The sequence below is a fragment of the Mus musculus genome, chromosome 12, assembly GCF_000001635.26.
Source record: "Mus musculus strain C57BL/6J chromosome 12, GRCm38.p6 C57BL/6J".
NCBI lineage: Eukaryota > Metazoa > Chordata > Mammalia > Rodentia > Muridae > Mus > Mus musculus.
This window is the reverse complement of record NC_000078.6, coordinates 33357604-33382902: the sequence shown is the minus strand read 5'-3', so window position 1 is coordinate 33382902 and position 25299 is coordinate 33357604. Positions and strand designations below refer to the sequence as shown.

The 25299-nt window shown below is 47.2% G+C and overlaps 1 protein-coding gene and 1 long non-coding RNA gene across 22 annotated transcripts in view; one reads left to right on the top strand and one right to left on the bottom strand.

Annotated features, from left to right (window-relative positions):
• Positions 1 to 24660, top strand: part of Atxn7l1os2 (ataxin 7-like 1, opposite strand 2) — a 36518-nt gene extending 11858 nt beyond the window's left edge. Inside the window, exons 3-4 of the long non-coding RNA NR_131031.1 lie at positions 16580 to 16638; positions 22863 to 24660. This is a non-coding gene — a long non-coding RNA (ataxin 7-like 1, opposite strand 2). The remainder of the gene's footprint in view (positions 1 to 16579; positions 16639 to 22862) is intronic.
• Positions 6495 to 25299, bottom strand: part of Atxn7l1 (ataxin 7-like 1) — a 229441-nt gene continuing 210636 nt past the window's right edge. For 7 of the 21 annotated variants that reach the window (XM_006515126.4, XM_006515134.4, XM_006515133.2 and 4 more), the window contains 4 exons: positions 24055 to 24247; positions 19809 to 19930; positions 18213 to 18518; positions 14625 to 15931 (listed from right to left, as the gene is read on the bottom strand). In XM_006515126.4, coding sequence (XP_006515189.1) covers positions 14842 to 15931; positions 18213 to 18518; positions 19809 to 19930; positions 24055 to 24247 — 1711 coding nt within the window. In that variant the 3' untranslated portion in view covers positions 14625 to 14841. Of the gene's footprint in view, positions 10039 to 11845; positions 11921 to 14624; positions 15932 to 18212; positions 18519 to 19808; positions 19931 to 24054; positions 24248 to 25299 lie in introns of those variants that run through there. The other 14 variants (XM_006515128.4, XM_030246802.1, XM_030246803.1 and 11 more) reach the window with 9 other exon arrangements.

Here is a 25299-nt window from a genome sequence, read left to right as displayed (position 1 = left end):
GCAGGAACATCCTCCTCCTGCCTGAAGGTGAGCTGGGACTGGAGGCCCCTCTGCATGTACATCTTGCCACGGCCAGTCCTCTGTTCAATGTCATATCCCTGCGCTATAAGAAATTGGTCTCGGAGCATCATGTCAGACAGAACCAACAGCCTTGTAAAGTTGGAAAAACACATATCTTATTCTCTCCACTAGAATAGCCTTAGGGCTGGGCCTGGAGATGCATCTAGGAAGCAGCATGCTTGCCTAGCATGCACAAGTCCCTGGGGTCCATTCCCAGCACCACAAAGACATGAAGACCCCCAAGTCCCCATTTTTTTCTTTCCCACGAGTCTCTGCTTTGTCCTAGATCAAGAATGTGCCAGAATTGTTAACCTCTTTCTCCATCCCATTGGCTACGTCTGGATTATTCAGGAACCTAGAAGATATTGGGGGGGGGGGGTGTGGACTTGGTGATAAGACTGCTAGGAAATCAGCCTGAGAATTGGGCTGAGAGAAAATGAAATCGTATTCAAAATGTTTGAGCTTACATGACGGCAGCCTCCGCAGTTCTTGCTCAGGTTGCAGAGGAAGCAAGCGCTTTTGTGATGATAGTGTTTGACTAAAAATGCACGAAAATATTTGAAGGCAAAGGGGAAACCCAGAGGGCTCCATAATTGTTTTAAATTAAGAGTGCCCTCCCAGTGTTAGTGACCTCCGCTAAGGTTTGCTGTTTCAATGGTCTTGGTAACCTAGACACCTCCAAGATGCTGGCAAACGCCCCACAGTGATTTTTGCCAAGATTCAAACTTGTCTGGGACTGATTTGACGTCCAGCTATTCATTTCGTTTACATCTTCTTGGTGACCCTTCTAGTTGAGTGGATCATGTTATGAAAACGAGCATGAAAGTCATCCCTGAGCGCTTAGTTCAGAAACATAGATCACAGCAAATCCGCTGCTGCTCTGGACGAGCCCTAACTGGAGCCGAATGCCAGGAATAATCCATTAAGCAGCAATTGCCCTAATGGTTTGGAATGTTGGAAAGGAGAAAAGAATTTTAGCAAAATAAATCAGAAAAACCTGAGTACACCAACCAGGTAATGGATCAAATTTTAAGACACCTGTAGGAAGAGAGCGGCTTAGGGAGGACCGCGTAGGGAGGATCACGTAGGTAGAGATGATTTCTCTAGGAAGTGCAGTGTGGAGAACACTGAGCTGAAGGGGAAATATGTGAGGTTGTCAGCAGCCAGCTGCCAGCTCATAGTTCCTCCCTTAACCTGTGTGCCTCAGTTTCCTTTTTTGCTCAGCAGGACCATTCTGAGTCAACCCTTAGCTGAGCTTGTAAGATGAGGTAGCCATACTCACCACCAAGTCTGATGGCCTGAATTTGATCCCCAGAATTCACATGTTAGGAAAAAACTAACTCCCCCAAGTTATCGTCTGACCTGTAAATAAACAAACAAAAACAAACAAATGGGAGGTGTGTGCTTCTAGAGTGTTTGCCTAGCATGCGCAAAGTCCTGGAGTCAATCCCCAGTGCTGCACAAATCTGGTTATAATAGTGCACACCTGGTTGTGGCAGTGCACATCTGGTTGTGATAGTGCACACCTGGTTGTGGCAGTGCACATCTGGTTGTGGCAGTACACACCTGGTTGTGACAGTGCACATCTGGTTGTGGCAGTGCACACCTGGTTGTGGCAGTGCGCATCTGGTTGTGACAGTGCACACCTGGTTGTGGCAGTGCACATCTGGTTGTGGCAGTGCACACCTGGTTGTGGCAGTGCACATCTGGTTGTGGCAGTGCACATCTGGTTGTGACAGTGCACACCTGGTTGTGGCAGTGCACATCTGGTTGTGGCAGTGCACAAGGGAGAAGTCACAATGCTAGTACAGTCACGAGTGGCCCCTCTCAGAGATCTGGTGGGCTGGGCCTGTGGCAAAATGATGAGAGATTTTGTCTTAGTTTGCCTGAGAGAGCTTTGGCTCTGGGTGGCTTATTGTGCACCTGGTTACTCAACCCCTACACAAGGCTATCTTCTCACATCAGGGTCTTTTGCAAATGTGCTCCCAAACACTGCTGTCAATCCAGTTTCTTCAGCAACAATGTCATTCTTCTCTTTTCTCACACTTCTCTCCGGCTCCCACACACATCCCACTTGCCTACCTGAAAATGCGGACAGCATCAGACAGGAATTCCCTCCCTCTCTCCATCCCAAGCTTTCTTCCCTGTCACTGCCAAGGAATTATCCCTTTTCTGGCAAAGGCCAGTAGCCACTCTTGCTTTACATGGTTCTCCATCTTGCGCCCTCATTCTTTATGTCTCAACAAAAACATTTAATTACTAACCAAAGAGATGCTACCAATTTAACCAACACTTTGAGATGCTTGTGTGTAAAATATTTGTGATAAAGATAATTGAACACAGTAATAAAAAACAAAACCCAGGAGAGGCTGCCCCATTAATATTTGTTGTTTGCTCATTAAACTGAGTTGACTCTTTTTTGTTGTTGCTGATTCCTGTCCAGGAGACAATGGAGCTTTGTTTGATCACGTGTGTGGGTGTTTTAACCCGCACATGTCTGTACGCGTGCATGCAGTGCCCAGGGAGGCCAGTAGAGGGCATCCTATCCCCGGGTCTGTAATTACAGTTGTTAAGCTGCCCTGTGGATGTTGGAAACTGAACTCCTGTCCTCTGAAGAGCCGTCAGCGCTCTTACCTGCTGAGTCATCTCCCCAGCCCCTGGATGTTTTGATTCTACTTTCCCAAGTGACACTGCTCAGGACACATTACACCACTGCCTTGCCAGCTCTGAATTTTCTCGCTACTAAGCTTTCCTTCCTAGGCCAGTACTGATGAGCCACAGCGCTCTCTAGTGTTGAAGTCGGTCTCCGTTTTTCTGTCATTAGCTATGGCCAAACTTCTCTTCCAGAGCGCCAGAAAACAAAACACCATACTGTTTTCAAAATGCTCGACCTTTATGGCGATCGCGTTCACATGGCCATTGTGCTTTTTTCTAAGAACCATTCCACCACAGACTTTTATCTAAGCCTTGCCTGTCCACCCGGCACCAACCCCTCTCCAGCTGCTCCGCAGTGGCCACGGTGGGAGGACAGGGCTGCCACACCGGAGCCATTTTTCTCTTGCTTCTTCAACCTCACTGTCACCCATTGACTGTGGGTGAGCTTAAGATCCTACGTGCTCCTCCTTCGCTGGAAAACAAAACAAATACTCTCCCATTTCCAATCCCAAACTCCCTTGGTGCCTTCTAACCTAGGATATTTGTGTTTGTATAAGATTCCTTGCTTGGTTCTCATGACTGCTCTATAGCATCCGAGGCCAGAGCTGTCCCCTTTATAGTTAAAAAAGAGACAGTGTGAGAGGGGCGTGTGAAGATAGAGACATTCTGTGGTGTGTCTCTAAGCCAAGCACTGCCAGCAGCCACCAGTCATAGCGGAAGAGGATTCTCTTTGGATCCTTTATGTCCACTAGAGAGTTCTGATCTTCAGAACTGCAGGATAACAGAGTTGAGTGTATAGCTTGGTGGCAGAGCACGTGTGTGGCATTAACACAGCGCTGGGTTTAGGGTCAGTGAGATGGCTCAGTGGGAAAAGGTGTCTGCAGCCACCTTTTTGTGACCTGAGTTCATTTCCCAGGATGCAGGTGGCAGGAGGTGAGAACCAACTACTGCAAGCTGCCCTCCGACCTCCAAATCTTTACTGTGGCATGCCCCTCTTGAATAACTAGTAACTGTAAAAAGACAGTTTACTCCCTAGCACTGTGAACAAAGTAGCCATGTGCGCAGAAACAAAATAAAATCTGGGGGAAAAAAAACCCAAGAGTAGATACCCTTTAGCCATCCAGACTATGGTAGCCCCAGAAGGGTCACATGACCTACACCTTACAGAACCCTGCTGCGCTTGCAACCGGCATTTCTCTTTGACTGTGCAGCAGTACGTGATTCCATTAAAACATCTCAATTCAAGGGTGGTGCGTACACCTTTAATCTCAGCACTCGGAAGGCAGAGGCAGGTGGATCTCTGTGAGTTTGAGGCCAGTCTGGTTTACAGAGTGAGTTCTAAAACTGTCAGGGCTATTTAGTGATGTCCTGCCTCAAAAAACAAAACAACATTGACAAAACCATGCCAGATTCTGGCAGGAAGGTATCCCATTTCTCTTAGATTTACATTCTCTGTGTTTCATCTTCAAGGACTTGCCAGGTTGCAGCTTCTACTCAGTTCCCAGTGTCTACTTGTCTCTCCTTACAGTCTTTCAAGTAATTTGAGTAATCCTAAGCATACACTGATCTTCCAGATCTTCAATTTAGAGGCCGATAGCCTCTTGTGAGGATTTGATGCTCTCTGTCTCTCTGTCTCTGTCTCTGTCTCTGTCTCTGTCTCTCTCTCTCTCTCTCTCTCTCTCTGTGTGTGTGTGTGTGTGTGTGTGTGTGTGTGTGTTGAGGCTAGTAGCTGACATTGGATGTCTTTCCCAGTTGCTTCTCCACGTTATTTTTCGAGACAGATTGTCTTGCTCAACCAGCAACCAGGAGCTCGCTGATTGGCTAGGATAGCTGGCAGGCAAGCCCCAGAGATGTCCCTCGACTCTGTCTCCCCAACATTGGGATTCCAGTCATGCTCAGCTGAGCATGGCTGTTTATGCAGGGGCTGGAGATCAGATGCAGGTCTTTATACTTGTGAGGCAATCACTTTACAGACTGAACCATCTTCCGACCCTCTCCGTGCTCTCTTGATGCTTTGACCTTACTCAACAAGCTTCATATAAGCAAATACACACATACAAAACAGAGCTTTAGAAAGAGTTTATTTGTATTACTTTTCACTGTATATATGCCCAGTCCACTTTTGTTTGGTTGGTTTGGTTGGTGACATCTTTTGGTTGGTGAGCCTCTTCTTTGGACCTATGGACAATCTATTATTTTTCAGTGAGGCAACTCACTGGGGGTGGGAGGTGCTTTTGGGTTAATCTGAGCATGAGCTCTGTCAGAACTGTGCCCTTCTTCAGAATTTTGCTCATGTGCACACATTCAATAGACACAGAATCTTCATCAAGCCTCATCCCGCACACTGCCAAAGCGGTAATGGCTTATGAATTCCTTTTTCTTGAGGACTGCATATAAACATCACTTGGGTCTCTCAGCACCTGTTTCTAAGAGTGCGACATAAATTTAAGAAAACCGTTGTTTTTGTAATAACCGTGTATTCCAAGACTGCATCCTAGGCTCGCCTTTGTGCTTAGCACACTCTGCCCTTTCCATCATAGGCAGCACAAGCGTGAGCTCTGTGGGGACACAGTGATGCAGGCCTACAGTCTCAACACTTGAGGGATGCAGGCAAGCAGAATCAGGGGAGTTCAAGGTCATCCTTGGTTCCATAGTTGGAGGCTTAACCTAAAATCCTCAGCACATCCTCGGGGTTCCTACCCCTACCTACTGCCAGCACCGTCGTAGCCACGGAAAGGTTGTGTAAAGTGCACCCTTTTACACTGGGCAGACTTTTGGATAGGCACACCTGTGATAGGCTGGGTAGTTTCAAGGGTGTGTTGAATGAAGGATGTGAGTGTGGAGATGTGAGCCCCTTGTTTTGGGGTCTTCCACACTAGGTAAACACTGGGCCACTTTCAGAGAGTACCTCACTCAGGCTGCCTCTGTGAAATCAGAACTTATGATGCTTGCGGAGATCCACTCCCATCCCCAAAGCACAGCCCTTTCTGCCTTGCGGTTTTTTTTTTTTTTTTTTTTTTTTTTACCTCCGAAGAAACGGTGTCTTGCACCCAACACGATTCCTCTGTTGAGGCCAAGGAGGCCTTTTTCATCTAAGCAAGTCTTACTGCTTTGTAAAATGTGCCTTAGCCTGCTCGCTTCTCTTTACAGTTACCACCATTCTCCTGGAGCCTTGTGGCTATATTCTCATTCATTCATTCATTCATTCTCTCTCTCTCTCTCTCTCTCTCTCTCTCTCTCCCTCTCCATGTCTATCTGTATGTCTGTCTGTCTCTCCCTCTCTGTGTCTGTCTGTCTGTCTCCCTCTGTGTCTGTCTGTCTCCCTCTCTGTGTCTGTCTGTCTCTCTCTCTCTCTCTCTCTCTGTCTCTCTCCCCTCTGTCTCTCAGAGACAGGGTCTTTACCCTTTCTTCAGGAGAATTCCCCCATGTAATATCATCCCAGCTTCCGTAGTCATCTTCCCTCCCACAGAGCCCAGCCTTCCCACCACAGCCTTCGCTAGGCTCTGTAATTACGCACAAGGTCGTGGGTTACTATTTGCTTTATTTTCAACTGAGCTGCCTCTAGAAACTAGCTGGCCTCTTGTCTACTTCTTGTCAGTGAGCTCAGAAGCAGGCCTAGCCGTGGTTCTGTAAATATTTGTCCCCTGAATTCACCATCTTCTACTTCATCGTCTCCTGCTGGAATACATGCCCTCTTGGAAAGGCTGTTCTGCTTAGAATACCCCCATTCACAAGGAAAACAAAACATAATACCATAAAGTTTGTAAAAACCACAAGACTTTTTTTTTTTACAAACATATAAATTATTTTATTTACAAAGCCATGTTACAAAAAAAAAAAAGCAAAAAAAAAAAAATACAATCACTTACTGGAGAATATTTCCAGACCTGGTGCTGAACCACGGGAGTATCAATAGATACGTATTTGTTCTTTCTTTTAACAACTGTAAGCCATAGAGTTTACTATTTACACCTATGTCGGACATTTATCCGCTTACAACATCACAGGCATGGAATGGACTCTATCTGATAGCGCTAATTCATAAAGGTATAAAGGGGCGGGACAAAGGAGGAAAATACTTAGTGTTACAAAATATGGATCATAGAAAAGAAACCCACTCCATGAGTGTGGCCTTTGTTGAATATGATTGGACATGCTCTCTTCAAAATTCTTCTGGAAAAGCTTCTAAAATTGGTTAGTAGGAAAGGACAAATGAACAGGTGCAAATTCTTGTCTGTGCAACAATAGTTATTGAATTTACCCCATGACTGACCAGCTACATAAAACCCACAGAATTCTGTTAAGGTGCCATGGGCTGACAGCATAACAAAATATAAGGTGTAAATAGAAAATTTCATTTTTTCCTTTTTTTTTTTTAAAACAAGAGTTCACTGAGAATCAGCAATAATAGAATACGCTGTATAAACTATTTTCTACAAAGGTTGATCAGCGTTATTTACAGTTGGTACATCGATACAAAAGAAGGCATACAAGTTATCCAACTCGATTTTTTGATTTTTAATTTTATATGGCTGACAGGTCTATGCATTGCATTATGCTTAACATCCAGAGCCTCTGTGGCTGGCGACGTGTCAGGAGCTCCCCGGTGGACTGGGGGTGTGAGCGGCCAAGGGGCAGAGACAGAAGGCTGAGTGGGTGTGGGGTACAGAAAGACCCGAAGGGTACCGCTCTCCGGATGCGTTAGGGGTTGGTCCAGTTGAATTCCATGAGAACAAATCCAAAGGAAATCTTTTCTTTGCATTCCATTCCCCTCCCCCCTAGCTGCAAGCATTTAATATATCAGAAAGTAAACGCGGGGATGACTTGTGAAGGAAGAAATACCGTGGGTTTTTCCCTTTTAGCTCAGTTTTCTGGAATTGTCCTCACCTTTTGGTCAAAGCAGTCACTCAAGGAAGTAGCTTTGCGTGGAAAGCCTCTCTCTTGCGGCTTCGGATGCGCAGCACAGCTCGGCTCCGCGCAGACCATGCTGAAGCCTGCTTGCTCCCTAGGTCTCTAAGGAGCTGCTGATTCTCACAAGCCGCTATGTCACCTCTCACCCTTTATTTTCCCTCTTTTGAGCAGAAGAGTTTACGGACCAGAGGGTTATTCTGTTGCTGAGACTTGTTTTGTTTTTAATCCTGCAAGTTTTACAACTCAAAATAAATTATGTATTTATATATATATTTATATATAAAACGACATCTAAAACCGAACAAGACAAAAATTGTGCAAAAATAACAAAGATATGTACACACTTTTGAGTCTGAAGAAATGTACAATAAAAACATAATTCAAAGAACATTTTAAAAATATAAACATTGCTTAAACTTTCCTAAGTTTCATATTGTTTCTGAAACTATTCTGGTCAGTTAGCTCTGTAATATAGTAAAACATAAATTATTACAAAATTAACACTATAAAAATTTACTTTAAGAATATCTTCTAAACTTTTCCCCCCAAAGGATCTAACCTTGTTTATAATTTCTTAAACATTTATAAGTCTTAAAATCTGCCTTAACCTTAAAAAAACAAAACCCAAAAAGAAACAAAAAACGAAATAGTAACAATTGCCCCTTGAATTTGCAGTCTTTTTTTTCCCCCAAGACGTAAATTAACCAGCATATAAGTGCACTTTTAACAGTGGAGAAAGAAAAGCCAAATTATCCTAACCAATGTACTTGCTTAATACAAACTCCTGACTTAAAAAAAAAAAAAAAACTCTTCATTTTATATTTAAAAGTTTAGGAATCCTGTAAGAAACACCGTCAGTGCAATTCCATCGAGGGAAATCACTCCCTTTGCCTCCCGTCCTTGCAGATTCCAATCCTATGGTGAAACAGTAGTCTGATCTTTGGGTTGGGAGAAAAGGGATGGGAAAGAAAACTTTGGGGAGGGAAGGCGGGGTGTGCCCAGATGCAAAACCAGCATTCACTTTTGATTTCAGGATGGCGCCAACGTCTGGCAGATCCTGATTCCCCATTAGAACTTAATGGTACTGATGTTTCTTTCAAAACTCCAGTGTCAACAGCCTGATAGCTGTGGCGTCCCAGCGCCTCTCTGCCCACTCTTACTCTCTATGCTTGTCCTTACCAGTGCTCTGGCCTGTCTGAGTCAGGGCATCTGAAGATGGACTGCAAGCACATCTAAGGTGTGGCTGTACCAATGCTGCTTCTTATTCCCACAAGGGGGTTGACACAAAACCATCCATGCAGACTTTCCTCCGGGGGACCCTTCCTGGCCCCAGAACCTTCTCAGGAGCTATGGTCACTGCCCCGCCTCACGGAGCAACTTCCCTGGTTCCTATTGGCTTTCAACTGACCCAGATTTAAAAGAAATTGTGCGCTGTGCCCTGAAAAAGATTTTTCAGAGTATATTCCAAACAGGCTCTGACCATCACAGTCATCGAGTTCCCAACATCTTTCCTTCTTCTCAAGTCAGGTCTCTCTGTCCTTGTACCTGACAAGATGGCTGTTCTGAACTGCACAACTGGGCCTTGGCCGTGACATCACTTTAGCAGCTGTAATTTGTTTGGTTCAGAACAGGGAGAACTGCAGAAACCAGTTGAAGCCCCGTCCCTCGGCATCCCCCCCCCTCCACCATACACCTCCCTCCCGCGGGATGCAACTCCGAGCATCGGTTGCTCCCCAGCAAGCCCTTCCTCCAACTTGTGGTCCAGGGCTGCTGGTGGGAGCCAGCAACTTCTTGTAGCCATTGGAGCACAATGATTGACGGGTGGAATGGAAGGGCAGGGTAGGAAAGGACTCGGGAGAGAATGAGCTCTGCAAGTGCTAAAATTCAAGAGCTTCCACCGGGTGCCAACCCGGAACCGGAACCCGGAACCAGAACCGTCAGTTTGCAACCTCTGTTCTCAGGGCTCGAGCAAAATGGCGGCGCATTAGCAGCATCAGGAGCAAGGGGAATAACCCCAAATGTGGAAGAATATATAAGACATGACAAATAATAATAATAATATAAAAAAACAGAGAAAACACTGTTTTCTGTAAATCTTAAATTCAGGTTCTTTTGCCTTTTTTTAAACTAAAAATCATGTCAGAAGAAGAAGAAGAAAAAGAAGGAAGAGGAGGAGGAGGAGAAGGAGAAGAAGAAGAAGGAGGAGGAGGAAGAGGAAGAGGAAGAGGAAGAGGAAGGAGGAGGGCCAGAGCCACAGGCAGTATCCATGAAACACTCTCCTCCACAGGCCAGCACCACCCTCCCTTCTCCAGACTTAGTCTCCTGGAGAGGGTGACAAGCAGACTGGCTTGAAGTGACTTCACCATCTTGTTAGGGAAGAGTCCTTATCCTTCCCATTCTGTTTGTGTTCTTCTAGGAAAGAAAAGAAAAAGTTGTCTCATTCCAGGATGACCCGAGAGAATCCAGGAGGGAGTCCTGGTTTTCTTGTACGTCACAGAAAGGAAAAGACCCCACTACCTGTACCTGGCTAAGGGCAGTCATAGTTTGAAACCAAGGTGATACTCTAGGGAGTCCATGTGTTAGTCACCATAGCTCCAAGGCTGGAGGGAACAAGGGGACAGTGCAGTGGGGAATCATGGGACCTCTCCTGGATAGAGGACTGAGATATCTGCATGTTTTTTTTTTTTAATATTTATTTATTTATTATATGTAAGTACACTGTAGCTGTCTTCAGACACACCAGAAGAGGGCATCAGATCTCATTACGGATGGTTGTGAGCCACCATGTGGTTGCTGGGATTTGAACTCTGGACCTTCGGAAGAGCATTCGGATGCTCTTACCCACTGAGCCATCTCACCAGCCCCATGCATGTTCTTTTTGTATCTTCATTTTTAATGGGCTTGGGTTTTTTTTTTTCTACATAACATAAATGACATCGTGAGCTGCCTAATGGAAGTACATAGCCCTTGGTTACACAGAGGGGCTTTGGAGATTTGGGGAGCATGTAACTAATCTCAGAGTGTCTCTCTTCACTCATCAGCTGTCCCTCACAGAGTTGCTGCAAAGCTGTACAGACGGTGGTGTCTGTGAAGGGCAAGCACAGGGTCTGCAGACAGAAGCTCTCAAGTAAGTAGCAGCTGCTGTCATGACATACTGAATACAGTCAACTGTCACTAGCATGTGAGTCCCTGTCTGGAGCAATGGATACAAGAGGTGCTTGCAAGGATAAAGGCATCTTGTTCTCCAGGCAGTCACAGAAACCTCTAGAACATCAGCAGAGGTGACAGGTGATGCATGCCTCTCTTCTGGACTAGCAAAGTACCTGGCCGCAGCTGCTTAGTCATACAAAGTGACTCAGGACCCTAAGGGCCCTCCAACCTCTGGGGGAATGGCAAAACAGCTCTACCCTTCATCTTTGCTCAAACTCTGACCCAAGATTTATGGGAAAATCCCCAAAGGGCAAAAATACCAGCATGCTGCTGTTCAGTGTTTACAAACCTAGAACGAAGACTGTATGTCTGAGGCAACACATCAACTTGCTGTTTGTATTTTCTACTCCACCTACGAGGCATAACTAACTGTCTTTCCGGACATGCACACATACTCCTTTTGGTCAAAGTCACCAAACTCTGAGCTTCCCCCACTATTACTCCTATCCCTCAAGTTTATCAAAACCACTGAATGTTCCCACTCTGAAAGCACACACTGAATGGGAGGTCCAGTTCACCAGGGGTCTTGGAGAACATAGAGGCTAACATGTACTCATGAGCAATGCCCCTTCTGCTATCTTGTTTCATGTTCATGATGCCTTTAGGAGGTAGTATCAATGTGCCAGCTAACAAACCAAAACCAGACACCTAGATAAGAAATCTGCAGACACCACGGAGCTGGTAATAACAATCATTGTAGCTAACAGTTGACTTTAGTATGTGCTCGTTTTCAGAGACTTTACATGCATAAACTAATTTAATTCTCATATAGGTCATAGGACCTTAGGGACCACCCTGATCCCCACTTAATAGAGGAAGAAATGAAAGCATAGATTCAATGTAAGAGATTCAAACTGTTCAAGGACCCAACTAGAAGCTCTCTCTATGTTTGGAAGCCAGGTTATCCTCTCAGCAGGAGGTGAGAGGTGAACTAGGGTCTGACTCTAGTGCACATTCTTACTGGTTTGATGTTAGCTTTGCGAGGTTTCCTCCAACCCTGGAAACTTACCTGTCGGCTGTGTCCTGGGCTGGATATACTTGAAGGACTGGATTGTGACAAAGCTAGGCTGCTATTTTTTCCAACCTGAAAGACACCAGGAACCCCCATTCAGACACGGAGGCAACTTGGGAGGGGCCCTCCGACTTCATATGTTGCCAGGGCACAAGAGTAGACCAGAACCACATGCCTTAATCCCCCAGTTCCTCAGAATGGAGACTTCTAACTGACATGGCAGGAGAAGGGACAACAGCTTATGGGGGCTTTGAACATGCCCTTCTCAGAGATAAAACAGTGATGGGAGCTCTTAACTTTCCTCTTCAGATGTTCACTGTAGGAGGGAGAGCAGAGGACGCCACTCCCCACTGCAAGGGCCCACAAGCTCAGGCACTTTGACCACAGTGCAAAGCCCACTCTGTTTCTAACCCTGGTTCCTTGGGTATGCTACAGAGAAAGAACGAGATCTGTCTGCTTAGGAGCTCCCCCATTCAGCCTCGTATTCATCCTGAAACCAGTGATCTTGCTGGGCTGTCATTGTATGTAGGGCAGGGAGAGGGGTGCTTTTTCCTGCCTGTCAGGGTCCCTGGGATGGCAAGCCTGGGGACATATGTAGCCTCTCTGTACAATTGTCCTTGGCCCCTGGTTGGGTGGGCTCTGAGGGGAGTTGACGACAGTCCCATGACCCCAGCTCTTCTGCAAAGCAGTTCTTGCCCCCAACTTCAAAACAGCTCCTCCATCCCCCGACTTTGCACATAGGCACATACCTGTTGTTCATAGTCCTGCTCTGTGTCCAATTAAACACCTTAGTGGGAGTTTTTGGCTTTTTATTTCCCAGATACAATAAGAAGAAACTGCAACTTGTCTGCAAGGTACACAGCTTCATTTTGGATTTTGTTTTAGAGACAAGATCTTCACTTGATCTTAGCCAAAAGGCCAAGAAGTGATAGAGACAAGATCTTAAGGAAGTCCTGGCTGGCCTGAAATTCACTAGGTAGCTGAGGTTGACCTTGAACTCCTGATTCTCCTACATCCAATGTCTCAGTGCTGGGACTGATTACACGTGGACCACAGATACCTGGCTCTCATCGTAGACTTCTTGAGCTTTCTTTTCTGCCTTCTAACAGAAGTGACAACAGACGCCAAAGGCCTTTTCCTTTCCTAATACTTGAAAATGTTTAGTGGTGAGTCTAGCCAAAGCTGTTTCTCAGAGGCCTGGTGACAAGTATTGATCTATCACCATGTTGGGGGTTGGGTGCTGCCTGACCTGCAGGCAGTTGTCAAGGCTCTCCTGATGCACATTCTCTGGGGAGGTTTTTAATGCTCTTTCTCCTGTTAGTTTTGCTGACTCATCACCCTGACTAAGCATTTCAGACAATCTGGGAGCCAACAGGCACTGCAGACTAGACAGGGCCAAGAGCCTGGGTTGAAGTCCCAGCCTCATTATTCACTTGCCGGGTGATTCTGGGAACCGGTAACCTTCCTATGCCTTGTTTGGGTCATGTGTAAAATGGGCTAAGAACAGGTTAGGTATTGAGTTCCTGGACTGAAGCGTTTGGGGCCAGGGGCCATCAGTTACATGCAGTCCACTGCCAGAACTTGATCTAAAGTGAGGAAGGCAATCTGACTTTGCCGTTGTGGAGTGGCCCTGCCTAGCAACCCGTTGGAAATACAGCCGACTTGATCTTATTCCCTGCCTGCTCACCTTCAAGCTGCCTTTCACCTGAGATCTCGAGGTGTATTGTGGGTACACATTCCAGTATAAGAAGCTGTGTGTGCCTTCGTCTGAGTCTACAGAGGCTACTGGCCAGTCTTTGGGTAGGATCTGGAGGGTGCTGGCTGTATATGACTTTGGAAGACCAGGGTCTCACCTTGGCCAAGACTGCAAGCTGCCTGGTCCTTGCTCATGTGGGTGCTTGTGAATACCCCTCAGGTGTGCTCTTCTTGGGGTTTTGCTAAGTGCCATATATGCTGACACAGAACATTAAAGCAGTGGTTCTTAGCGTTCGGTGCACACGACCCCTTGGGAAACAACCCTTTCACAGGAGATGCATATCAGATATCCTGTATATCTGATGTTTACATTATGATTCATGTAGCAAAATTCCAGTTGCGAAGTAGCAACATAAAGTGATTTTATGTTTGGGGTCACCACAACATGAGGAACTGTATTAAAAGGTCACAGTATTAGGAAGGTTGAGAACTCCTTCATCAAACCATCTTTTAATAACCATCTCCTATATCTCCAAAGTCCCTATCCCTAAATGGGCTGGCCTTAGGGTCTGGTGTTAGCTCCATGGTGGTAAACCTGGGCTACCCTTGCTTCCAGAAGAGCAGCTCTCAAAGCCTGCTCAGAGCAGGCTGAGGAAAACTAGGGCCCTGACCTCCAGCACTGAGCCTCCATCTGGTAGGCCTAGAGTTGTAGACAGCTGTCAACAGTAGCTCTCCCAGTCTGAGGAGATAGCCTGGACTGGGAACTGGATCAAAGTCCAAGGAAAGAGACAGCTATTCTTGGGCCATTCCAATCTCCCTGTTTCCCTACAGTTCACCCTTTTGTGGGTAACCTGGCACTGGGTGGGCACTCCTTTGCCACTGGGTGCAAGGTGCAAGTTTTGCTTTAGGACGGGACAAGCTGTATCATCATATAAGAGGAAAAGAGGGCAGCTTGATGAGGTGGGGGACAATCACCCAGGAGCTGGATGCTCAGGCTGCCACTCCAAGTGGTACCTGGCATCACTTCACCAGCCTGGGGTTCAGGCTCACCCTGAGGGGATTCCAACAGATCAGATCAAACTGCTTAGCAACACAACTCTTTAATGAAGTAGGCCTCATATTAAACCTCAAGATAGGAAACAGACGAAAGGAATGGGGGAACTCAGAGAGTCTATGTGCCTTGGTTTACCCAGCTGTTAAGTGATGGCCATTTTTTTTTTACCCCCTGTGCTGGGTTTGTTGTGAGGACTAAAGGAAGTGATTACTGTAAAGTGCTCAGCATAGGGACTAGCAAAGTCCTACCAAGAATTCTCGGAGCCTACGGGGAACCTGGGAAAAGGAGCCATGTGTGTGTTACCTGTCTGAGCCACCTGGCCAAACAAGGGCGCTGCCCAGCTCCCCCTGCCCCCCAGAGCCAGTGAAGGCAGTGCCAGGAGCTCCCTTACCTGCCGAGAGGAGGTGCTGTTAACGGGATCGGGCACCGGTGCAAGAAGGCTGGGTGGGTTCTTTTTGTGAACGCTATTCATACCAGGCATTTTAGTGATCTTACAGGCTTTGCTACTAGGACTTGAATTCTTACGCTTTTTTCCTTCTGATTTGTCAAAGGAGAGGGGCAGAGAAGACACAGCGTTGTGTGAGGCCAGAGAGAGGTCCCCTGCATGGAGTGCAAGGGAGGGCACGGAGAGGGGACAGGGGCCACTGCTGCCACCCACGGCGCCCACCTGTCTCACTATGTCCATGGGGCCGCTGGGCAGTGAGGTCCGTCCTGAGGGCTCCAGCTTGGCACTGAGTGGGCTCACCCCGTTATTTGAGTTGTGCACAGACAGACTGTTATAGGGAGGGGCTGCCTGATAGGAGTTCAAAGCAGAACTGGCATTCAGAATGCAGTTCTTTTTGTGGGGCCCTGACAATGGAGACGAGAGGGGAGCCTGCAAGGATAAGGAGGAGGCAGAAGTGGAGGACTGCGGCTTCCTCTTTTTGTTACTTGGAGATTCGTCGCTACGAGCGGACAGGTCTTTCACTTTTGAGGATTTGCTGGTTTTGGTTTTGGATGGCTTGTGGGATGGGGAAGGAATGACAGCTGGTATCGGGGACACGGCGGATGGGGCCTTGAAGGTTGAGTCCATGATGCTGAGGGTTGCAGCCACATGGGGGAAAGCTGTGGTGTGGGACATGAGGACGCGTGGGTCCGGCGATGCCACAAAAGCTGCGTCTGAGAGCATGGCTGATGTCATTATGTAAGAAGAGGTGAGTCTCGAGCTGATGGGAGCTGAAGGAAGATACACAGCACTGGGGTTGCTGAAAGGCTGCAAAACGGATGCTGGAACGGGGGTGGTGATGTGGGCTGCTGGCGAGGGCATGGGGCTATCTGCCGCAGGAGGGATCTTCCTAAACACGAGAGAAGAGCCAGAGAGAAACAGTGAGACGTCGGGTTGGCATCGCCTGGGAGGCCGGGTGAGCTTTGATCGGCAGGGCTACAGAGGACACCCAGCAGGACCAGACTATGGAAAATGAAGCCTTGAAGGATGATGAACTGAAGAATGGCCCTTCCCTACGAACGTCAGCATCTATCTGAACACTTTCAGAGTCTGTTCTCCACACTTAGCTACTGGAGACTGGCTCGTTTGAATTAATGAGTAGAAGGCATATGCTGTCAAGACTAGAACTAACCTGAGCAATCTCCCCCCGCTCCTTGCTTCACATGCCTTTGGCAGCGATAAAAGTTGATGAGGAGAAAAGGCCTGGACCACCTGGACACACCCTTCTGCCTACTTCGACCCCTTTCACTCCCATTTCCTCCACACTGCTTTTGCTGGACCCATTTTGGAAAAGGCCTTTTCCCCACTTGTCAGCATCCCCTGGTCATTGGTACCCAATGCCCCTGGCTACTCCAGAGAGAGGTGCTTCCATTTTAGCTCTTGGCGACTGGATTGTGGTATCCGTGGAAAGTTAGGAGCTTGGATAATGAAACTATCAAGTTGCCCATACTTAGGGCAACTTGTATTTTTCCCCCTTCTCTTTCTCAATCTATTTCAGGGGGAGGTTGGCATAAGGCTGCCCTTCTGCAAGTCTCTCTGCTCCTGGACTGGGAAAAGGTGAGCACCCTGCATGCTTGTGTATCTGAAGGGAACAATGAGGGACAGGATATGAGCAGAACAACAGCATGGGACCAGGGGAGAGAAAGGAAAGCCACTGTTTTCTTGTTTGGCTTTCTTAAAACTGGCGTCAGGGTCAGGGTGGCGCTGCCTGAGGGGAAAGTCCTTGGAGATTACCAACACCAGGCAAGGCTCCTTAGACTTCTGCACACTTGTTCTTTTAGACAGAGCCTCACCACATTGCCCCAATTGGTCTTGAACGTGTGGTCTTCCTGCCTCAGCCTTCTGAGTGTGGGATTATAGGCATGTGAAAACACCTAACCATGAGACCCTTTTGACTGGGGTTGGAAATGACTCCCATTTCCATCTTACAGCTCAGACCCAAGCTGCTGTTAGTTACCCTTGGGACCTGGAATGGCAGGAGGATGGGAGCCCAGGGTCTGGTACAGCCCTGCTCCCAATTTTATAATTAAGAAGTGACCTTAGGAGCAAGAGAATGCTTTCAAGATTGTTCTTATGTTTTGTATAGCTCTCTGCTCATCCCCCTTCTTGGATGCAGCAGCAGGAGGCAAGCTAGAGGCACAGGGAAGGGCGGGGCTTGTGCTGCCCCTTCTCCTCTGCCAGACCAAAGAGATCAAATACAAGAGAAGACCGTTGCCAACCCCACAGCAGCCACGATGGCATCTGAGAATCTCCTCCCTCTCGAGCCCGTGGTACATCAGAGCTCCTGCTGGCCCTATAAAGATGCTGCACAGATATTTTTGACCATGGATGAATGAAGAGATGGATGAATGGAGAAGTGGATGGGAAAGCAGGCGATCTCAGCAGCAACACAACTGTATTGTCAGGGACTGAGCATGCTGGGCAGGGGTTCCCACGGGGGGCGAACCATGGAGGTCTGCACACATCCTTAGAACTATCTGGCCCTGCGTACAGCTCTCCTGACAGGGCAAGGGCACATCCTGGAAGGCACTAGCAACTCTTGCTGTCGTTCTTACCCGACGGTGGCACAGCAGGTGCCCCCGGCCCCTGACTCATGTTCTTATCATCTAAATAGACACAGTGGTAGAGGTCTGACCATGTCTTGTAACAGGGGTAATTTACAAGGACCAGGCAGTTAATTTACTTAAGGGGATGGGGGCGTCAGTTGGGGAGCTTGAGTGAGATACAGCTTACTGTCCCGGTTTATATCTTTCTCATTAAATGGTATAAATACTTCAAATTGTGCAGACAGGCAGAATTGAAGCCCTAAGTCTTACTTGGCCCCTGCCCAAGATCAGAATGGCTGCTACTTCTGGTATACCTTCTAGACCTATCTTTCCTCTCGTCTTTAACCCTCAGTGGTATAGGAGAAGTGGGAGAAAGAGCTGTCCCTGCAAGCCTTTCCCCCATGCTAAACAGTTTCGATGTTTCCTCAGTGCCCAATGACAGTGGGTTTCACCTTTGCTAGGCTGCCTGGCTTAGGCTTTGCACATGGCCTACAGGAAGTCCCATATAAGAGCCCAGAGATGTGATCAAATTCCTGACAGCTCCCATCCTCCCATGCCAGCTGGCGTGGGGATCCAGATGCTGACCTGGCTGAAAGAGAATACTGTGTTGGCGTCTCCTGATGCAGAGTTAAATGCTTGTTAAAGAAAAAAGAGTCTTGGCCGTTCCTTTTCTTCCTAATGTCTTCCACGCCCCCATCGGCTGCCATCCCTCCAGGTTCGGGCCCTTCAGGGCCTGAAGTTTGGGCAGCGAGGTTGAGAGGGCAGCGGGGTGCTACGCTCTCCAGAGTTGACACCCAGGCAGCCCCAATGTTGCTCAGTGACAGCAGATTGGTTAGGCAAGTCCTGAACAGAGGGGAGGGACCTGACGCCCTGTGGCTCGGGCTTCTGTGCCTGAGGAGGAAAGGAATATGGAGCTTGAGCTGACAGAGCACCAGCGAGTGAAATACAGATCAACACATTCCTTCCACGTGCCAGGGACGAACACCTCTATAACACAGGCGATCAGAGAGCTGGGAGAACCACCAGGGTTGGCTGCCATGTTTGGAAGTTAAGGCAGAGGCCTAGGCCACCAAATAACCAAGAACTACGTAATCCCCAAGCAGGGCTTCCTAAGATTCTAAATGCAATACAAACAGAAATTAATGATGCCTTGGAGACCAGCAGGACAGGCACTCACACAGGAGGACCCTCTCCTAGCTAATATACCAGCATCTGTCCTGAGTCCCCGGTGAGTGCTTAACAGAAACAATGGAGACCCAGGTCTATGTGTGCAAAGGGGCTAAGATGACAGAGCTGCCTGGGGAGAGGGGAAGGCTGTAGGTTCTGTTTCCTGTTTCTCAGGATGCCCTGAGGCCTCTCCTGGGCCTCACTGGGCAGGCTGAGGGTCTCAACTGTCATTGAGACCCAGACTGACGTAACCCATCCTTTTACTGGAGTACACACACTCCAGGTCCCTTAGGAGGCGTGCGGGGTGGGGGACATTCAGAGGTTGGCGAAATGTGTCACAATTGAGAGGATCCAGGCCTACTACTCCTTCCCAAGAGCATCCTGGGTTTCTCCCCTTTCCGTACGTCCCCTATAAAATGTAAGTGCATTGGGAAATGTGGGAGAATAAACAATGGATCCTAAGCTGGACTTTAGAGGAGAGAGAGAAGGAGAGGTGAGGAGAGGGCCCTAGGGAGATGGGGAGGGCCAAAGACAAACTCAACCAACTTCACAACGTTACTCAGAATCTGCCCTACTGACAACTGTACATAGATTTTAATGAGGACAGCAACTAGCTAGAAATTTGTGAGTAATCATTATGAAAGTTTTTACCATTGTCCCTGAACGATTAACATCACAAACGGAAGCACATTCTTAACCTCTTTAGACAATAGTGATTAAAAAAAAGCCCCATAATCCTACAGAATAAACTCAATTTTACCTTAAGATTCTTCTCATTTGGTTTAGAAGATTACCAACACAACAACCGTCTCCCAAGAAAACAAAGCAAACAGCCCACTATAGGTGTTTCCAAAATGCTATTAATCAGAGCTGACATTTCAGAGTCAACCAGGAACCCTGACTTCGGGTTCATTTTGGTTTATGGCAAGCCAAGGGCTGGGGCTTATCTACAAGGTTTAGGCAGTAGTGAGGCAGCTCTCCTCTTAGATCACAAAGAAACCGTCGCTCACTTACTTCCACATCTGCGAATTCAAGTGTTTTTCTACCATGGAGTTCAGTGCGAAGCGAAATCGATCCCACCTTCTATCAAACACATAGTATCCTCGTCCCATGAGGCGACTCCCGAATGAGCAGAACTATGAGGGGGGGGGAAACATTTTTATTTTGATTACAGGATAATAAGCTACACAGAGAAAAAAATAACATTTGCATAGAAACACACAGGGGTACCATTTTACTCAAAAGAAAAGAAGCAACTGGTACCAAGCCCAAAAATATTTCTGTGGTGTTGTAGTTTGAGTTCTGGGGTCCTAGCAGAAGCTCACATTTAAGCTGGTGATCGTGCCATTCAGTTTTCTGTGGCATGGAGGGCCACGCTCTTTACCTCCGGGATGGAGCCAATGATTTAGGATAGCCAATGGATAGGATAGGATAGAGAGCAACAGCACCCAGGGGTCTTTGCAGCTCCACCTATTCATCACGCCTCCCATTAGCTCTTGGAACTTGGGCTTCCCTGCTTCCGTTTAGGGGTGAAAAGGCTGGTTCTCCCCGCCTTGATGCCATAGAACTTCCCCCAGGTGAACTGCTGGTCCATTTCAGTCCCAATGGCATCCGCATTGCCTTTTCTTTTTTAAAGATATGTATCTGTGTGAGAGCATGAGATCCCTCAAACTGCAGTTACAGACAGTTGGTGGGAGCTGCCATTGTAGGTGTTGGGAATTGAATCTGGGTCCTCTGGGAGAACAGCCAGTGTTCTTAATGGCTGGCATCTCTCCAACCCCTAAAACACTTTTTTGTTTGTTTGTTTGATTGACTGTGTTTTGTTTTGTTTTGTCTTGTTTTGTTTTCCAGAGACAGGGTCGCACTATGTAGCTCTGGTTATCCTGGAACTCACTATGATGACCAAACTGGCCTTGAACTCATAAAGATCTATCTGCCTCTGCCACATCTGCTCTTAGAAGATGCCCAGGAATACATTACAACTCTGAGCTCTTACCTTATCCTCTCTGCCTGCTGTTTTCCTCTTTAGCAACTATGATTGTACTCTTTGATGCTGTGGTGGTTTGTATATGTTTGACCCAGGGCATGGCACCATTAGGAGGTGTGCCCTTGTTTGTCACTGTGGGCATGGGCTTTAAGATCCTTCTCCTAGCTGCCTGGGAGCCACTCTTCTCCTAGCAGCCTATAGATGAAATTGTAGAACTCTCAGCTCCTCCTGCGCCATGCCTGCCTGGAAGCTGCCATGCTCCCACCTTGATGATAATAGACTGAACCTCTGAACCTATAAGCCAGCCCCAATTAAATGTTGTCCTTATAACAGTTGCCTCGGTCATGGTGTCTGTTCACAGCAGTAAAACCCTAACTAAGACAGACGCCCGATTTATAATTCTCATTGCTAATGACTGCTTCTCCCACTGTGAATACTGATGACACATCTACTATACATGGTCTGAAATCTGTTGCCTGTCTCTTCTTCCTCCTTCTCTTCCCTCCTCTAAAACTAACAGCCCCACCTTTCCTTTCCACTGCGTGATCACAGGCTCTAGCCTTTATTTCACCAGGTAACACTGGGAGAAGGTTCACATGGAATTACCTGAGTACATGACCCACAACTTTTCTGGGGGAGAGCCCCTCTTCAGAAAGCAGAATTAGCATAAAAATCCAAATAGCACCAGGGCAGTCCACAACAGAAACCACTTAGACTCATTATATATACACAATTACATATGTGATGGCTATCAATGTTTAAAGTGTGGGGACTTCGTTCTCTTCCTCCTCAGTATAAGAATCATAGAGATCAGGAACTTTAAAAGGGGGCTTAGGATTTAGGGAGCTGAGGCAGGAGAATTGTGAGTTCAAAGCCACATAGTGAGAACATCTTTAGAAAACCAAAAACAAACAAAAAGACACACCACATTTTTTTTTAAAAAAAAAGTGAATTAAAAAGTTCCACAGAAATATTTAAAATAAACCACTGAATTTAAAACTTACGGCTGAAACATTCAGGCATTTAATAAACACTGGTTGTCATGTGGGACAACTGGAGGCCAGCAGACAGAAACTGTAAGAAGCAACCTCCGAGAAGGTGACACTTGGTGGGTCTAGAGCTCAGGAAAGCCTGCAAATGACTCTATAATTCAAATGGCACTTTTCCCATCCCCGAGCCTCCAGCAGCTCCCTGGCAGCAAGCCCAGGCTCAGTGCTGGATTGGCACCCATTCCGCAAAGGCATCCTGGAGGAGCCTTTGGAACCATTTGCAGGAGGACCTGCAGGGTCTTCCCTTTGTTCTTTGTTAAAACCCTGCTACCCACAAAATCTGATACCACAAATTATTACAGCACGTTCTCACTGACCAAGGAGAAAAACATACATGTAACGTCAGCACAGAAGTCGGTCTCCACCTCTCTGTGGGAGCTGATCCTGGTGTCACTATCACTGCCTTCATCATCCCAACTGCTAAGGACACACTGAACGAGGGTTTATTACAAGTGTGTGTGTGTGTGTGTGTGTGTGTGTGTGTGTGTGTGTACGTGTGTGTGTGTGTGTGTGTTTATATGATTTAATGTGTCAGTTGATCATAAGAAAAAAAGGACAAAGCAAAGAAACAAACTCACGATTTTTCCATTTTGTTCTGCAAAACGCTAAGGGCCTATTATGCCCTGTGAATGTGGCTAATCTCCTATAGCAGCGTGCCCTGTGGACAGACTTCTTGATGTTCTCCAGATGCTGGCCTTTTGGGAGAGGCCAGTATCTCTTTCAGCCTTGGGAGCTGGAGGCCCCTTTGGTTTTGGCTACCAGCATATCTAATACCATTTGGGTTTGAGGCCAGATAGCCAGGGAAGCTGGCACTGTGTGCCTTGGGCAGAGCTGCAGATGCTCACTGTGGCAGACCCTGCTGCCACTGGCTGTCCTCTGCAGTGTCCTGCCTTACTTGGCCCTGGCTTCTCTTTATTAACACAGTCACACTTTTATCTTGATATTGTGTGTGCAGCAGTTACAGAGAAGACCTTGGAATGAGGCACAGCTGAGTCACCACACTCACTCCTTTTTCTTTCTGCCACCTGCCAGTGTAGCAGTAGACATGTCGCAGCAGCGCTGTACTACATACATGGAGACATCTGCTGGGCTTTCATGGGAAGCTCTTCCTTAGTAAATGAAGAAAATCATCTCGGAAGACCCTCTTTTTGTGTGTCCCCCTTCTTCCCTGTTTAGAAAGGCACCAGGTGCCAATGTGACCCAGGAGCTGTGGTCAATGTATTAAATTGTGGACAGCAAAGATGTGTGCGGATGTAGTAGAGACTGGACCACGGCTGCAGGTGCACCTGCCTCTAGATTTCTTGCCATGTAAGATAATGAAATGTTCCTGTGTGAGTACGGAGGCACTGGGTTTTCTACAACTGCAGACAAAATCACTGCAGCTTGTCCCTCACTACTTCAGCACTGGCAAAGTCGCAGGTTAGAGGTGAGTCACGAGTCACCATCATCTCCAGAAATGGGAAGTGGCACGCGGGTGAAGGAGGAAGAACCAACCTTGTCTTCCAGCAGGACTGAGTTCACTTGCAAAGCTTCTGAGATCTAGAGTCAGTCAGAGCTAATCCTGAAGGCTCAGGCTGGCACCAGAACAAACCACCACGAGGGCCATCTAACCAGGGACACAGCACTGGGCTCTGTAACTGTCACATCAGCCACTTCCTCTCTCAGAGGACTATGAGGCAAATGTGAACAGGCCTCCAACTGATGCCTTCATTTCCCCTTATGACGTCAATGACCATCTCAACTGTTAAAGTCATTCCCTCAAACAGCTCTCACTGATGAACAATCGTGATGATATGAAACACCGTCCCTACGCTGGCTCTGTTGCCACATGGTCATACTAACAACAGTCAGGCATAGAGCCACAGGGAGAATGACAACCCTGCCTTGCTGCTAAGACAGCCTCTAGGGTGGGTGCATCTGGCTAACCCTGGACCACAGGCTCTGTTTTCAGATGTGCAAAGTCAGAAAGTTGGTTCCCAGGAGCACTTATATAGACACCATTGCTCAAGCATTCTTAAGGGACTATATATAACCAGTTGGGAGCCCCTTCATTTTATTCCATGATGTTCAAGGACATCTCTTATGCCATTTCACCTTTGGGAAAGCCTTCTGATGAGGCTATACTCTAGAGCTCTTTCCTCAGGAATACAGGCCTCTGTTGCCATCACCAAGGGGCCTTTGAAGCAACAGGGGACACAGCATAGTAGGGACAAAGGAGACCTACCGCAAGAGGTCTGGGGTGGTGTGTGGAGAACTGACAGTCTAACTTCTCGGACTCGTCGGCTCCGTCCATCTCCCCTTCATCACTGGACAGTCGGCTGGCAAGGTCGCCTCCAGCTGGGAGCAGAGGGGGCTCTGGAGTGTAGCCGCTGTGGTTTGAAGAAGTACTGCTGCTTATGCTGTTTGCAGACGATGGTCTAAGGGTGAGACGGGGGGAACACAGAGAACAAGTTGTCTTGAGGAAATCAGATCCACCCATTTCATGCCGCCAAAAAGCAGTCCTGCCACGATGTCAGGGAGGGCGAGCCAATGGCACCGCTCTAAAGGGAAACATTAAACTGCAGGGGTCAGAGCTCTCCTCAGGGACCCACTACTGTTAGTAGTACAGTGCTCTCTGGCTTGCTGCCTCTGGAGTACAAGGCAAGCCCAAGAAGGAACCCCTAGTGTGAGCAGGGGGATCGGGACATGTGAACTTATGCAGAGTCGAGTGACTGTGTTCTGGGAGTTCATCTACAAACACTCACCCAAGATCAAGTGTTACCAACAGTTTAGTTTATGTCCTCTCAGACTTCCTTAGTGTGCATGCATGAATTAAAAATAAAAAAAAAAGTAAGAGGATTTGAGACGGGATCTCATGTATCTCAGGTCTTGAACTCACTAAGTAGACAAGGACGACCTTGGACTTTTGAGTCTCTTTCTTTACCTCCTGAGTATCTGGGGTCGTAGGTGTGCGACACCATGCCCAGTGGATGCAGTGCTGGGGGTGAAAGTTGGGGGCTTTGAACACGTTAGGTAAGCACTCTGCCAACCCGGTCACACTCTCTTCCCAACCATTGAAACCGATTTCTATTACATTATTATTTTATGTGTCGGGAATCTTGTCTGTAGGTATATCTGTTCATCACTTGTGTGCCTGGGTGTCTGAGGGGCCAAAAAAGAAAAAACTGGATCCTTATCTTACAGATGGCTATAAGCTCGCTGCTGTGTGAGTGCTAGGAATTAGACATGAACCCAACCCTAAGCATTTGTTTCTAACTTTTCTAAATGGCTCTTGGGTAAGTAGTCCAGCCACCATGGCAAACCCTCCTGGTCCTGCAGGATAAAGGTAACCTGGATTTTGTTAATTACATCTTGGTTATACAGGAAAATCCCTTTTTCTTTGTTTTGTTTTTTGTTTTGTTTTGTTTTATTTTGTTTTATGAGACAGGGTCTCTAGTCCTGGTTGGCCTAGAATTCTCTATGTAAACCA